Source organism: Eubalaena glacialis, chromosome X (genome assembly GCF_028564815.1).
Source record: "Eubalaena glacialis isolate mEubGla1 chromosome X, mEubGla1.1.hap2.+ XY, whole genome shotgun sequence".
NCBI lineage: Eukaryota > Metazoa > Chordata > Mammalia > Artiodactyla > Balaenidae > Eubalaena > Eubalaena glacialis.
Window position 1 is genome coordinate 47851982 of NC_083736.1, and position 16156 is coordinate 47868137.

Sequence of the window (16156 nt, forward strand, 5' to 3'; positions counted from 1 at the left end):
TTAATTCTTATAGGCCAAACCAAACACATCTGTAGACTGGGTCTGTTCAGCAGGATACCAGCTTGCAAGCTCTGTTTTAAGCTCTCTTTTATCCTCTGTCTTGCATTTGGACTTGATGTCTTCTGCCATCTGGGGCAAAAGAAAAAAACCACCACCAATAACTGGGCTTAAATTGACTTTAAAGTTCTCTCTCTCCCAGATGGCCACAGTAATCAGGCACGACTCTTAAGAGATGTTCATGGGATGAAAGCAGTATGTTACACTGTTTCTACTGGGCACTGGGGCACCCATTTCTACATATCACTGTGTTCTAGTTTGTTCCAGTCATGCACTGAGGATGTAAGCCACTGGAGAAAGCCCTGCCCTCTTGGGGAGGGAGCCCTTCTCTTGGTGCTTCTCCTTTGACCATATTTATTAATGACGTAATATTTCCCTTTCTAGTATTCCCATCTGTACCTGAACTAGAAACTTTTGCCCTTTCAGAAGTATTAGGAAGAGAGCTTCTCAGCACCCCCTGCACTACTCCCGCCTTCACTCACCTCCTCCCCACAGTGACTGCTGGGTGAGATTCCAAAATGTCATCGAGGGTTGTTGAGCATCCTGCTCTCTATTTTTCAGAGCTCCCTTGTTCATAGCATGCTTGTGTCCTCCTCTCTGCCCCTCTGTGTAATCAGCCCCACTAGGGTGAGCTCAGCAGGGTGAGGGTCTGCTACAGACCGACCTATTCCCTCAGAAAGGTGCAAAAGTCTAGGCTTAGGATGAAAAAGTTGAAAACCTGATTCAGACTGCAGGCCATAGACTTATTCTCCAAACCAGTCTTGTCAACAGTAAATCTCAATATTCCTATCCTTCTTTGACTCCTGTATATATCTCTCAATTACTTTGGAATTCAAAGGGAGAGATTGGGCTGATTATAGGACCTTTAGAGAGATCCCATGGGTCGGGTCAAGAAACTTTGGAAATGGATACAGTGTCTGGCCTTTGAGATCTAGAGTAACATTTGAGGGAGGCAGTTCTCCTTGCGGGAGTGTGGTGGCTGGCATGCACATGTGTTGCAGCTGCTTTTTTTTTTTTCATAAGGGTAGGCCTTAGAAAGCACTGGCCATGCACATCATTGACTTTGGGAGTTTGCAGATGTTTATATTATGATTGGCGTCTGCAGGCACACAACTGCTTCTAATAGACAGCAGCTTTAGAAAGCACAGGCCTCATAGGTTTTTGACCTTACAACTGTGGCTGGTATCTAAAAGCAGGTGGGCCCAAGTGAACCCTAGCAAGGACAGACTGTGCATGCTTTTGTGGCAGAGACAGGGATTAGGGTATCAGGAAAATAATATATTGGTACCTCTTAAGGTTCACCTCAAAGCAGCTTCAAAACAGCATCAGAGGGCTGAAAAATTTTTGCTCCCCTTTTCCTATTTCTTAGCCGGGACCATAGGCTGGGGCTTTTAATTGCAAAAGTAGCTAAGATCCAGGTGAGTACTAAGGAGTGAGATTATATCTTTACATTCAGTAGGTGGCATTCCATCAGTGCTGTTTCTCTATCTTGATTTGAATTGCATCCTGTCCCAGAGGCAAGGAAAAACTCTGGAGGAGCTGCCTTCTTGAATTTTTGTGGCACATCCACAGACTTCTAGACTTACCCCACCAAACATACACCACCTCCACATGGTCTCAGGTTGGCTCTGAATTTACTAATGACATGAGCCACGACCATGGCTTTGGATTTTAAAGACCCAGACTATGGGATTAACCTAGGAAAGCAGGTGATTTTTTATCAAGGTACAGATAGAGAAATGGGAGTCCTTACCATATATAGGATATAGCATCTTCTTGTATTGAGGTGGAGAAACATGTCTTAAAATTATTAAAATTCCAAAGGCTAAGCAAAAAACTTTAAAGACCACCTTCTCTAGGAATACAGTTTGCTCACAAAATCAAGGAGGTACTGGATTTCTTTCAAAATAATGCTTCATACTAATTTATTTGTGAGTGATATGACATGATGTTTGAGATTAGCTTAATATTCCAGAAAATGTATGAATAGATGAATTTAAATTGGCAAAGTGTTCTCCTGGGATCTCTGCGGCCAGCATGGAAGGTGCGTGAGAAGGGCAAGTTTCCCCAGGCAGGGAGGGTGCCATTGTTATAGTTTGATCTTCGGGCTGGCCTGAGGCCGGAGGCCTCCCGGGTTGAATGGCGGTCCGTCCCTTGCCCCAGCCCAGCCCGCTGGCCCCGATCAGACTCTGCGGTCGGCTCGGGAGTCAGTTTTGCCAAGCCTCGATTTTTTCATGTGTAGAACGAGATGATGCAAAGGAGTGTCAGCAGATCCTGACACTCAGATTGTAATTGTCGTTATAAATTAGCACCAGCGGAGCACTTTCCCTGAACTCCCCTCAGAATTCCCGGCCACAGAGCTTTCTGCTTGTAATAAAAGCTATCATTCAGCGAGTGCTCACTGTTGTGCCAAGTCGTGTTCTAAGCACTTTCAGTGGATCAGCTCGTTTGAGGTGCACAGCGATCCCATGAAGTAATGTCAACAGGTGGGGAGTCGAGGCTCGGAGGGGATAAGTAACATAGCCACTATGCTACTGCCCTGCCCTGTGATTGATAACTGATCTCTTTCCCAGCTAGGCTGTGAGTTTCTTGAAGTCAGAACATTGTTTTTGGTTCCTAAATATGTGCTGGGTATGGGTCAGACACGATGAATCACATGTGGTCCTCGCCCGCAAGGAGCCCCTACTGGGGGAGGGAAACCCTTAGAAGATTATAGTACAGGTGGTGAGAACTTTTCCTCCATTTAACACATTCTAGTCAGCACCTACTACATGCTGAGATTATGAGAGGGACCAAGACAGTCTTAGTCCCTACTCTGGTGGAATTTAACAGTCTATCAAGGAATGTACTAGACATTAAACAAGCAAATACAAAAAAAAAAAAAAACACAAGAAATAAATTGGCAAAGTGTTGATAATTGTTGAAGCTGAGTGATTCATTATTATTCATAGGGGTTTGTTACAGTATTCTAATTTTGTGTATGTTTTAAATTTCCCATAATAAAACATTAAAAAATAAAAATAAGCTTTGATCTTACTATCAGAACAAGATCAGTGACAGAGTGAAAGAAAAAGATCTAAGAAGATATACTATTTAAGCTGGAGAAAGAGAGATTTTCTTAGGAAAATGTGATCTTGGAGAACAAACTACACAAAGATGAAAGGGAAAAAGAAGGTACACTCAGATCTAAAGGTTCTTAAAGATGTAACTAGAAAACAGAGATATTTTAATTGTTAGTAAGTCAGAGACATTGTCTGGGTCCCAAAGAAACCAAGGAGAGATAGAGAGAGAAGAAAAAAATGCACTGGAATTACTCTACCAGCAAGAGTCCTGATCTACAATGCTATGAGGAGGTATTCCCACAGAAAACTGTTCTCCAAAAGCTGACCCTAGGCAGTATATTTAGAACAGCTGGGAAAAAACCCCCACATAGTATAGGCAAAATACACCCCCCCAAGATGTTCACACTCTAATCCCTAGAACCTGTGAATATGATATATTACATGACAAAAGGGACTTTGCAGATGTAAATAAGGGTACAGGCTTTAAGATAGTAAGATTATCCTTGATTTTTTGGGTAGGCCCAATCTAATAACATGAGCCTTTTAAGAGCAGTGAACCTACCCTGGCTGTCAGCAAGAGAGATATGGCAGAAGTCAGAGGGATTCCAAGGGTAGGATGTAGGGGCCCATGTGCGAGGACTGGAAAGGGGCCTTTAGGAGCTAGGGCTGCCCTCAGATGATAGCCAACAAGGAAACATGGTTCTCAAGCCTACCAGAGTATAGAACTAGATTTTAACAACAATCTGAATGAACTTGGAAACAGATTCCAGAGCCTCTGATAAGAGCCCAGCTGGCCAATATCTTGATTATGGCCTTGTGAAACCCAGAGCAGAGAAACCAGTTGAGCCAATCCAGACTGCTGACTTACAGAACAGTGAGATAACAAATTTGTATTGCTAAGCCTTGAAGTTTGTGGTAATTTGTTGCAACAGCAATAGAAAAATACTATATACCATAATATTAAGTGGATATAAAACACTTGAACTGATTTATGAAAGGGAGATAAGAATATTATTATAAAATACTTCAAGCGTTTTATTTTGTTTTATTTTTATTAGAAGCAATATAAAATATTTATTCAAATTTTATACATTTATAGAGACCTTTACTTCAAGCATTTTAGACAAGTTTCAAGGCAAAAAAATTATGGGTGGAGAAGCAGGTACGACATGTCCTTGTGAGAAGTTCAGAACAAGTATGGGGTTAGGACTCCAAGAGAAAGAAACAAGGAAGATGAAACACATAACAAGAGAGTGAGGCAAGACAGTAATAGATTGAGTTAAGCCTGGAATAGACATTGATTTTAATGGGAGAATACTTCCTTCTGGAATTATCCAATTCTGGGAGGTGAAAGTAGATAAGAATTGTTGAACTGTGGATGCTTTTCCAGATCCAGAATTTCTTTCTTCCCCCTGCCCAGTTTTATTGAGGTGTAATTGACATATAACACCTTTATCACACCTAAGGAAATGAACAATAATATTCTCACAATAAAATTTTAATATCATCTAATAATATCATCCAAGCCGTATTAAGATTTCCCTAGTTGTCCCCCAAATGTCTTTTCATAGCATTTTTAAAAACCAGGATCCAGTCAAGTTTCATGCATTGCATTTTGTTATATCTTTTAGTTTGTTTGAATTTGAAACATTTGTTCCACATTTTTTTGTTCCACATTTTTATAAAATATTTTTGAAGTTAAAAAAAATGGACAGCTGAACTTGAAAACTAACAAAAAAAGGAGCTCTCCAGGGGTCAGCAACAGAGAGAGTCCAGTCTAATCACAATCACATGAGTCTTTAAAAGTGGAAGAAGAGTGGGATAGAGAGATGTGACATGAGAAGGGCTTGACCCATGTTGCTGACTTTGAAGGTGGAGGAGGGGCCACAAGAGGAGGAATGTAGTTAACCTCAGTTTATAGCCAGCAAGAAAATGGGGACCTCAGTCCAACAACTGCAAGGAACTGAATTGTGTCAACAGCTCAAATGAGCAACGAACAGATTCTGCCCTGGAGCCTCTAGACAGGCACAAGCCTGGTGACACTTGATTATCAGCCAGTGAGACCTGTGTGGGACATCTGACCTCCAGAACTGTAAGAGACCACACGTGTATTTTAAGCCGCTAATTTTGTGGTAATTTGTTTTGGCAGCAATAGGAAACTCCTATAGCAAGATTCTGAACGAGGCTCAGAGCTATGCTTACTTTACTTTAGAGGGAGGAAGCTGCTCACAAGAGTGTGGAGGCTGGGTCACCACACCAAGCCCATCCTCAGGGCAATGTTGGGATGCCAGGAGCTTGGGGTTCAAAACAGGGATGTAAGTGGTTTCAAACAGAAACAATGATGACTTGAGGGCTAGGGGTTCCACCCCAGAATATCTCTTAACTTTTCAAGAAGATAGGATTGTCCCAAATGCCACTCTCCAAGAGAGGAAACAGTAAACATACATGGAATTCCACTCTCCTTTGTATGGTAAACTGAGTGCCATTGTTAATCTCTTGATAAATCCCAGTAGAGTTTAAATTGAGAGGTTGTAAACCCTATCCTAGACAACTAACACACTCTAAGTTGCCTCCTATTGAGGCTGAAAGCAAGATGATTCCCTCTTTCTCTCACATTTTCTATGGTTACCCTTCTTTCCTCCAGATATCACTGTCTCGGATATATACTTGCTTTCTGACAACAGTGTGAGTCTGGACACTATTATGTACTAGTTTCTAGCAACATAATTCTGCTTGGGATAACTGCTTCAAGGCCTGAGTTTTGTTTGTGGCTAAGAATTTTTTCTTTTAAATAACTTTCTATTAATATAGAAGCAGTGCAGATGGATTGTAGAAAATTAGACAATATAGACAAGCAGAAATATAATAAATGATTAAAAAAGTAAAATTTCCACTACCTAGAAATCACCACTGTAAGACCCTAGTGCGTGACCTGCAGTTTCTCCCCACACACTGTGTGTGTGTGTGTGTGTGTGTGTGTGTTTGTGTATACGTGCTTTTATTTTATTACCAAACTGAGGTCTTACTACACATACTGTTCTATAGCCTGCTTTTTTTCAGTCATCAACCTGTTTTCCTATTTTAGTAAATTTTCAACTTATCTAACACCCAGATCATATTCATATTTCCCCAAATGACCTAAAAATGTCCCTTATAGCTGCTTCATCCAAAACAGTACCCAATCCAGACCATGCATTGCATCTGATCCTTATGTCCCTTAAGTCTCTTTTAATCTAGCACAGACACCATTTTTAATGATACTGATTGACCAAAGATACCAGGCCAATGGTTCTGCAGAGTGTTCCACTTACTGGGTTTGTCTGATTGCTTCCTTGCATTATTTTCATCTAAAGTTTGTACATGCGGCATTGGTGCAGGGAAAATCTTACGTGTCCTTTTTGAACTCTTAGACATGTGAATCTTGGAGTTGGATTAATTCTTTTTTTGGAGGTCCTGTATGAACTTCACCTATTCCAGTGGATGACAGCCCAGTTTGCAGTTGCCAAAGGAACTTCTACTCTCCTCATACCTCAGAGTGAGATCCTTCTAGCTGAAAGTGAGCAGAGACAGAAATTGGGGAGGAAATGATTTTGGACTTAAATTTCTTTGTAATTTTGTAATTTATTTTCTTCCCAAGGATTTCAGAAGAGGAGAGATCTCACATTGTTCAAATCTAGGACATTTATATATTATTTGGGACATTTTAATGCTATCATTTTGGCTGAATGTGTAACTTCTGGTGAACCACATTGGACAATGTGGCTGGGCTTAATTTAGGATGGGAAAATACAACAGGGATAGACTTTACGGCCTAGGATGTGGCAGGGAACTTGGAGTTAATTTGATTAATGTCCTATTCTGATCCACTTCAGAGTCTTCTGGAGACAAAGCAGAGGTGCCCAACATTGGTCCTAGGAGGAGCAGGGGTTAGTACTGGGAGAATGGTCTTGTGAAGGTGAAACCTGGACTGCCCTGTTGAACTCTAGTTCCTCCCCCTGATGCAGGCAGCCATACTCCCAAAGAATCTTTGGTTTGGCTATTAAACCCAAGAGGTTAAGATAACAAAAAGGTTGAGAAGTCTTAGAGGAACCTCTCCTTTGTAATGGGTTGAATTGTAACCCCCTCCATTCATATGTTGAAGCCCTACAGTAACTCAGAATGTGACCATATTTGGAAATAGGGCCTTTAAAAAGGAAATTCAATTAAAATGAGGCTGTTAGGGTGGGCCCTAATCCAATCTGACAGTGTCCTTATAAGTAGAGGAGATTAGGACACACAAAGATACCAGAGGCAAGTGAGCACAGAGGGATGACCCTGTGAAGAGGCAGCAAGCCAAAGAGAGAGGCCTCAGGAGAAACCAACCCTGCTGATACCTTGATCTTGGACTTCCAGGCTTCAGAACTGTAGGAAATAAATTTCTGTTGTTTAAGTCACTTAGTCTGTGGTATTCTTTTTCCTGTGTTCCTGTCAGTCCATGATATAGAAACTCACCCCCTTTCGGAAGTATAGACATCACCTGAGGTGTTTTTAAAAAATACTGCTATTTGGGCTCCACACCCCAAAGATTCTTTTTTTTTTTTAATTTTTATTTATTTATTTATTTATGTATGGCTGTGTTGGGTCTTCGTTTCTGTGCGAGGGCTTTCTCTAGTTGTGGCAAGCGGGGGCCACTCTTCATCGCGGTGCGCGGGCCTCTCACTATCGCGGCCTCTCGTTGCGCAGCACAGGCTCCAGACGCGCAGGCTCAGTAATTATGGCTCACGGGCCCAGCCGCTCCGCGGCATGTGTGATCTTCCCAGACCAGGGCTCGAACCTGTGTCCCCTGGCATTGGCAGGCGGATTCTCAACCACTGCGCCACCAGGGAAGCCACCGCAAAGATTCTTTTCCAATTAGTCTGGGTGGTGTCCTGGGTGTCAGGTAATTCTAAACTGTTGAGAGTTTGAGAACTGTTAGGATAGGAGGTCAACCAAGAGTTGTGTGGGACAGCAACTGGAGATGAATGAAACCAGGGCTTCACCAACAAAGCAAGAGAATGGTAGGAATCCAGCCACTCCATACAACTTTTAGGGAAAGTTGGTCCTATTACTGGGAATTTGGACCCTGCGGACTGTTGTTCAGTGCAAACTGCTTTCCTGGCATTCAGTGATTCTACCAGGCCTGTTATTATGCACATAGATGTCAGTTTTTAGGGTCTAGGAATAAATAGTACTATAGCAATACAAAAGGGGAACAGATTCAGCCTTCCGCAGGAGCCTGAAAAAAAGCCATGCCCAGTACCCTCCTCACAAATTTGAATTCTTGGCCCTAAAAAGGGCAGTCACTCACAAGTCTTAGAATTTCATGTTTGAGGTGGCTATTGAGCATGAACTGATAGCCACATAGTACTTTCAGATTAGATGGAGACACTGTCTTCCACTGTGGTCTTGTGCCTGCATGCTGTGCCACTGCACAGTCATAATTCACGAAAATGGATATTATAGCACTCATATTCTTTAAAATTTTTAAATTCATTTTTAATTTACATGTAATAAAATTTACTCTTATTAGTATACAGTTCTATGAGTTTAGACGGAACCTAGAGTCATATAACCACCACCACAATCAAGGTATAGAACAGTTCCTTTACCCCCCCAAATTCCTTTACCAGCACATATATACTTGGTATGCATCCCCCCAAGCCCCAGATGCTTAGAGCCTTTGTAGACAGTTTTGGCACAAACCACAGTGCAGCCCACTTTTGATCGTCCTGAAGTGGGCACAGCAGGTGGAGATAAATACGAAAGGTGAGTCCTGGTAGTCATGCGAGGGAGGGGGTGGCCCCATAGCCTTCCCAGATAGACCCACATGGCTGGAATTCAAAGTTTTAGCAAGGGGTGGCCCTATTTTGGTCAGGTTTTAGGGAAATGTTAGTACCTTATCATTTAGGGCTAGATTCTGTACCAGAGCTTAGAGAGAGAACCAATCGCTTACCAGATTTCAAATATATCAAGATAAATTTTGAAAGCCTTCCTGCCAGCGCACTCTGGAGCAGCAGACTCAATACCAGGCAGTTATTGCATCATCTCAAAAGAAACACTCATAATCAATTAAACTCATTATATTTGAATATTTAGTTCCTGCCAAAGCACTTTTTAAATCCCCATTTCAAAATAATGTATTCACAGAGATCAGGTCTACTATATAAAGGATGTCATGAAACTAATTATTTCAAGAAGCGTTGTAAAGTTTTTTGCTGGGGCAAAATATCTTTAAAAGGGGCTTTCCAACATTGCTCAGAACTTATATGCTCACTGATACTAAAAGAGATACTGTGGGACAATGGTGGGTAGACTTACTGTTTCTAATTTTAGCATTCATAACAGAATGGACATCTACAAAGAATCCCCTTCAACTCTCCCTAGGGACAAAAAAAGCCCTTAGGGGCTTCTCAGAAGTAGAACAAATTCTTGAAGGAGATATAGCTGTGTATCAGTCCAGATCTTTGACTGTAAGCAACAGAATTTGACTCTGGATGATTTAAGCAGGAAAAGAATTCATTAAAAGGATATTGGGCAGCTCCCAGAATCAGCAGGTGGGCTGGAGAAGCAGGTTTCAGACAGGAACAAGCACTCAAACCACGCCGCAGAACTGGTCTGGTAAGGAGCCCACTGCAGCACCTCTGAGCACTCCAGTCTGCAGCTTTCACCACTGTTGCCCTGCAAAGAGCTTTATCTTTCTGTGAATGCTAGTGCTGCCCACGAGAGAGACTCTGCCTGTGTCCCTGATTCTTTGTCTCTAACTCTGAGAAAATCTAGGGTGACTGGTCTAGGTTATGTGCCAACACCCTAGCTGCAAAGGAGAGTAAATGTGGCATTTTCAAGTCTGTAGCGGGAGGCAGGCTCTGCCTCCTTCCAAGAATCGTAAGATGGGGAAGTCCCTAACCAGAGGAAGTGGGTTCAAATGCACACCCAGAAAGAGTAGCAAAAGATCCAGCACAGGCTGACGGTTGGGGGGCTGCTTGGTGTCACGTGGCACCAAGTCAATAGTCATTGCTACCTCATTTGGGTGCAGAGTAGAGGAAGACAGAGTGGGCTGACCCTGAGCTGAGGAAAGTGATCAAAGAAAGAAACAAGGGCTCTATTTCCCTTGGGGCCTTAATATTTTCTTGTAAGGTTGGAGGGAATGAGAACTGCCTAATCGTTGGAGGTGGAGGATGTATCCGGAGCTTCAGTGCCCTGTACAAGGCAGAGGAAGCAATCAGTGTCATCCTCAGAATATATAACTTCCTTGTCTAGAGACCGTGGCATGATGACTTGGGTGATCTGGGAGCAAGTGGGTGGTGGCGGTGGGTGGAGGGAGAGAATTTAGAGTACTTTTCTCAGCAAGCCATTGCCTTTGATCCTTTGATGAGATGCACCTGAACATACCTAGGGACAAAATCAGGCACCACAGTATGTTCTGATTATAGCCATTTGGTTCCAAAACTAAGAGGTTTATGCATAACAACTTTAGTAAGTTCCTGCCCTACAATTCTCAGTGAATGAACTCTCCCCTAGATTGACATTTGCTGACAACAGTACTTCAATTAACTAGGGTGCAGAGGTTCAGTACTGAGCCCCACTGTGCCTGGGGAGACCCACAACCAGAGGGGTTAAACTAAATTTTATTAAATATATTTGGGATGCTCAGGCCTGATCAGAAAATGCAGTGAAACCAATATGAGGCATTCTTGGCACACATCTGAAATGCCACCAGGAGGAATTAATGCCATAAGTTTTGCTGCTGCTTTTTGGTGTTTGGAAAATACACTTGGCTGTTCACTGATCTCTGATTTGGAATGGGTGAGGGAGGCAAGGCTACAGGGAACTTCACTCATTGTTCATCTACCGTTAGTATGCTCAGTAGTGGCTGATAAGCTAGCCACTACTGCCTCTTACCGTGAACAAGAGGAAAAAGCAAGGGGAACTACAGGATAAGGGGCCTGGGTGCTGCTGTGAAATTTGGGGCTGCCCTGTGAGCAGCAACTTCCTAGCATGTGGTAAGGAAACTTGGGTCCCTCTGCTGTGTACAAAGTGTAGTCAGAGAGTGGGGCAAGTCCAGATAAAGTGATCTACCAAAATAACTTATTGCTCATAAAGGAACTGGTTAGGAAAACTACCCCCACATACCCCAGTGTAGACAGGGTACAATCATTCCACACCCAGAACAGAAGGCAAGAACAAATCCTTTGAGGGATTCAGCTTTATAATAAATTGAAGGAAACAGCACCTTAACCATCAGAGAGTGAGGGAGTTGGGTGGTGAATTCAAGTGGGAATATGGAGACAGCCACCTATCAAGCTGCCCACCCACCTACAGCCTTGGAGAATCCTGTGCAGCACTCTTTGAACCAAACAGTCCATATGTGGGGAATCTGGATGTAGGTGGGTAAAGCTGATAAGGCCAGTTGTTTGTTTGCCTACATCCATTTCTCCCTCTTCTTCCTTGCTGGTATGGTCCTGAAGTGGTCATGTGCTTAGGGATGAGTCGTACCCCAGCCCCATGTTGAGGTGGTGGTGGAATCTTGAATAGTCAATGCCAATCACTGATGGCCTGATTCTCCTTGCCAGTGATTGGTTTAGGTATGGGAATGTGACCCAGTCCTAGGACCTGAGGGGAAGCCTACTGGGGGAATTTTGGAATGGTTTTCCTCAGTAATAAAAGGAGATGTATAGGAGGAAACTCCCCTCTTTTTTAACAGGATGTTGCTATGTCTGCATGCAGTGCTGGAACTGCTACAGCCATCTTACAACCAGGAGGAAATATCTGCTGTCAGTAGAGGAAGGCAGAGAAAAAAGAATGGAAGCCCTTGTGCCTTTGATGATGTTGTTTGATTACTGAATCAATCAACCCTGAAACTACCATGCAGGAATTTTTGAACCAGTTTTAGAAAATGATGTTTTCCATTTTCTCATGGAGAGGGATGTGGGATGTAGAGTGAGCTTTCTTTGTGGAGGCATAAAGATTTTCACTGGGAGCATAGGGTAATAGGTTATGAGAGCTCAAATCGTGACACACATATTGTGTCAAGGAGTCCTTCTTGGGGGTAGGCTGAGATCATGAAAAAATAAAAACATTTACCTGTCTTTTAAGGTAATGGAGACCAGCCACTGGGTGTAGTTACAAAGCTGATCAGTGGCCTGAGAAGGGCTAGGTCAGTGGATGAGGGATATTGCCATGAGAAACACTGATCTGGACCAGAGAACCAAACCCAGAACTATGGCCAGGAGCTAAGTCTCAAGAGTATCCATCCCATGAATGGAAACATTACCTTATTTGTGCTCTGACATCTTGCCACCTGAGCATCTGCGTAAGTGAACTGCTGCCCCGCCTGTACCTCCACACCTCACCTTCTCACTGCCTTCTTATTACATGAATGGAAACAAGATCCTGTCTGTGCCTCACGACCTTGTACCACAATCACCTAGCCAATGTGTGAGGACCCTTAGCCATGGCACTTGAAGGGGTGCTTTCTGGTCACCCTGGACATCTGCAGGTGTCAGAGAGGAGCTCTTTGAGACAAGAACTGGGGCATATTAATATATCACTAGCTAGGGACAGAGGGGCATAGACACTGTTATACGCCTGACAACTGAAATAATATGTTTTAGCATCAACCTTAGTACCAAAAGCAGTGGTAACATGGATATTAAAATTATTTGGCTGGACTTGACTATAAGACAATCATCCAAATCTAGAATCATAATTGTTGTAATTAGATTATCATCAAAAGAAAAATACAAAATTAAAATATTTTATGAAGAATATGTGGACAACTGAGAATATGCTTTTGGACCCCCCACAAGCCATGGACCTTAGTTTGAGAAACATTAGGTTAGGACAGCCTCAGAAGGGATTATCAATATGAGATGAAATAATATTGAAACCTAAATTGGACTTTTCTTTGTATGAAATGAGAGTGACAATTCAAGGCTTAATCCAATGTTTCTTAACTACAATATACCTAAGAATCACCTAGAATGCTTAGTGAAATGTAAATTCCTAGGCCCCTAGCTATTCTGATTCAGTAGTTCAGGGGTGAGGCCCAGAAGCCTGCATTTTAAACAGGTGATTCTGATTCAGACACATCAGGGATCATACTTTCAGAAACACTGAATCTGCCAACAACAAGTGGTCCACTAAAGTGATACAGCCCCAAGAAGAGGAATTCTCCCCAATAACCCTCTTCTATGGGGCCAAGGGGGACAACAGACTGGAGAAATTTTCCCAAGACAGACCCAGAGGTGGGAGCAGACAGATTGGTTGATCAAGGGATGCATTCTACTGGCAGAGGAAGGGAACCTTTGCTACCCCAGTAGAGTCTGGATTTTGGACTGGTAGCCGACTGCTATGTGCTGTTTCCTTTTCTCTTTTCCAAATGCTAGTTTTAATTTCAATTATCTGGTTTTCCTTCCACCATTGTGCAACTGGGTATATTAGAGGTTGGTTAAATGTATCATTTAGACATAGTTTGCCTAACTATGACAATTGTGTCAGTTAAAAATTTTAGTTAAAAATGATAGAAAACCCATATGAACTTGTGTAAGCAAACAAAGATTTATATTTTAATATTTTTATTGAGATTTAATTGATATGTAATAAATTACACATAGAGTGCACAATTAATTGTGATAAGTTTTGACATATATATGTATGTGTATATATATATATATATATACACACACATATATGAAATCATCACCACAATCAATATAATGAATATATCCATCACCACCCCAAATTTCCCTATGCCCCTTTGTAATTCCTCTCACCTACCCTTGCTCCCCTGCCCCCCCAGGCGACCACTGCTCTGCTTTCTGTCACTATAGATTAGCTGTAAGTTCTAGACCTTTATATAAATGGAGTCATGCAGTATGTTCTCATTTTTGTCTGGCTTCTTTTACTCAGCACACTTTAGTTTGAGATTCATCTGTGTTGTGGTATTGTAGTTCACGCATTTTTATTGCTGAGTAGAATTCCATTGTATGGATGTACCACAATTTTTTAATCCAGTTCACCTGTTGATGGACCTTTGGATTGTTTCCAGTTGGAGACTTAAAAATAAAGTGGCTATAAACATTCTTGTACAAGTCTTTTTGTGTGAAAATATACTTTCATTTCCCTTGGATAAATTCCTAGGAGAAGAATGGTTGAAGCATATGGCAGATGTATAGCTAACTTTTACGAAACTGCTAAACGGTTTTCCACAGTGGCTGGACCGTTTTATATTCCGCTAGAACTGTGTAAAAGTTCCAATTACTCCACATACTCCAACAATTGGGTTGGTTAGTTTTTTTTAATTTTAGCCATTCTATATGGTAGTAGTAGTATCTCACTGTGGCTTTAATTTTCATTTCCCTAATGACTAAAGGTGTTGAGCGCCTTTTTTATGTGCTTATTGCCATCCATATATCTTCTGTGGTAGAGTGGTCAAATATTTTGCCTGTTTTTAATTTAAATTTTTCTTTTTTAATTTTTAAATTTTTTTGGCTGCATTGGGTCTTCATTGCAGCATGTGGGCTTTCTCTAGTTGTGGCGAGCGGGGCTGCTCTTCGTTGCGGTGCACGGGCTTCTCACTGTGGTGGCTTCTCTTGTTACGGAGCACAGGCTCTAGGTGCGCGGGCTTCAGTAGTTGCAGCACGCAGCCTCCGTAGTTGCCACACACGGGCCCTAGGGTGCGTGGGCTTCAGTAGTTGTGGTTCAGGGGCTCTAGAGTGCAGGCTCAGTAGTTGTGGTGCATGGGGTTAGTTGCTCCACGGCATGTGGGATCTTCTGGGACCAGGGCTTGAACCTGTGCCCCCTGCATTGGCAGGTGGATTCTTAACCACTGCACCACCAAGGAAGTCCCTTAAATTTTTTATTATTATTACTGAGTTTTTGTTTTGTTTTTTAGATTACAGTAGTCATATTTGACTTATGGATGCTTCACACTGATCAATTAACAGAAAAATAAATATAACCTAATCATGAGGAACAAATATGCTGCAACTTTAATGACACAGAGGGCATTCCTACTATGAAAAAAATGAGAGAATTGTGCTCCTCCTTGATGGGAGTTTTTTGTTTTTTGTTTTTAACATCTTTATTAGAGTATAATTGCTTTACAATGGTGTGTCAGTTTCTGCTTTATAACAAAGTGAATCAGTTATACATATACATGTCCCCATACTCTTCCCTCTTGCATCTCCTCCCTCCCACCCTCCCTATCCCACCCCTCTAGGTGGTCACAAACCACCGAGCTGATCTCCCTGTGCTATGTGGCTGCTTCCCACTAGCTATCTATTTTACATTTGGTAGTGTATATATGTCCATGCCACTCTCTCACTTTGTCCCAGCTTACCTTTCCCCCTCCCCGTATCCTCAAGTCCATTCTCTAGTAGGTCTGCATCTTTATTCCCGTCTTGCCCCTAGGTTCTTCTCACCATTTTCTTTCTTTTTTCTTTTTAGATTCCATATATATGTGTTAGCATACTGTATTTGTTTTTCTCTTTCTGACTTACTTCACTCTGTATGACAGACTCTAACTCCATCCACCTCACTACAAATAACTCAGTTTCGTTCCTTTTTATGGCTGAGTAATATTCCATTGTATATATGTGCCACATCTTCTTTATCCATTCATCTGTTGATGGACACTTAGGTTGCTTCCATATCCTGGCTATTGCAAATAGAGCTGCAATGAACATTTTGGTACATGACTCTTTTTGAATTATGGTTTTCTCAGGGTATATGCCCAGTAGTGGGATTGCTGGGTCGTATGGTAGTTCTATTTTTAGTGTTTTAAGGAACCTCCATACTGTTCTCCATAGTGGCTGTATCAATTTACATTCCCACCAACAATGCAAGAGGGTTCCCTTTTCTCCACACCCTCTCCAGCATTTATTCTTTGTAGATTTTTTGATGATGGCCATTCTGACTGGTGTGAGATGATATCTCATTGTAGTTTTGATTTGCATTTCTCTAATGATTAATGATGTTGAGCATCTTTTCATGTGTTTGTTGGCAATCTGTATATCTTC

At 42.0% G+C, this 16156-nt stretch overlaps 1 protein-coding gene across 1 annotated transcript in view; it reads right to left on the bottom strand.

The window, feature by feature from the left end:
- LOC133081782 (structural maintenance of chromosomes protein 1A-like) overlaps positions 1-16156 on the bottom strand; it is a 184420-nt gene continuing 168264 nt past the window's right edge. Inside the window, exon 3 of the mRNA XM_061178144.1 lies at positions 1-129. Coding sequence (XP_061034127.1) covers positions 1-129 — 129 coding nt within the window. The remainder of the gene's footprint in view (positions 130-16156) is intronic.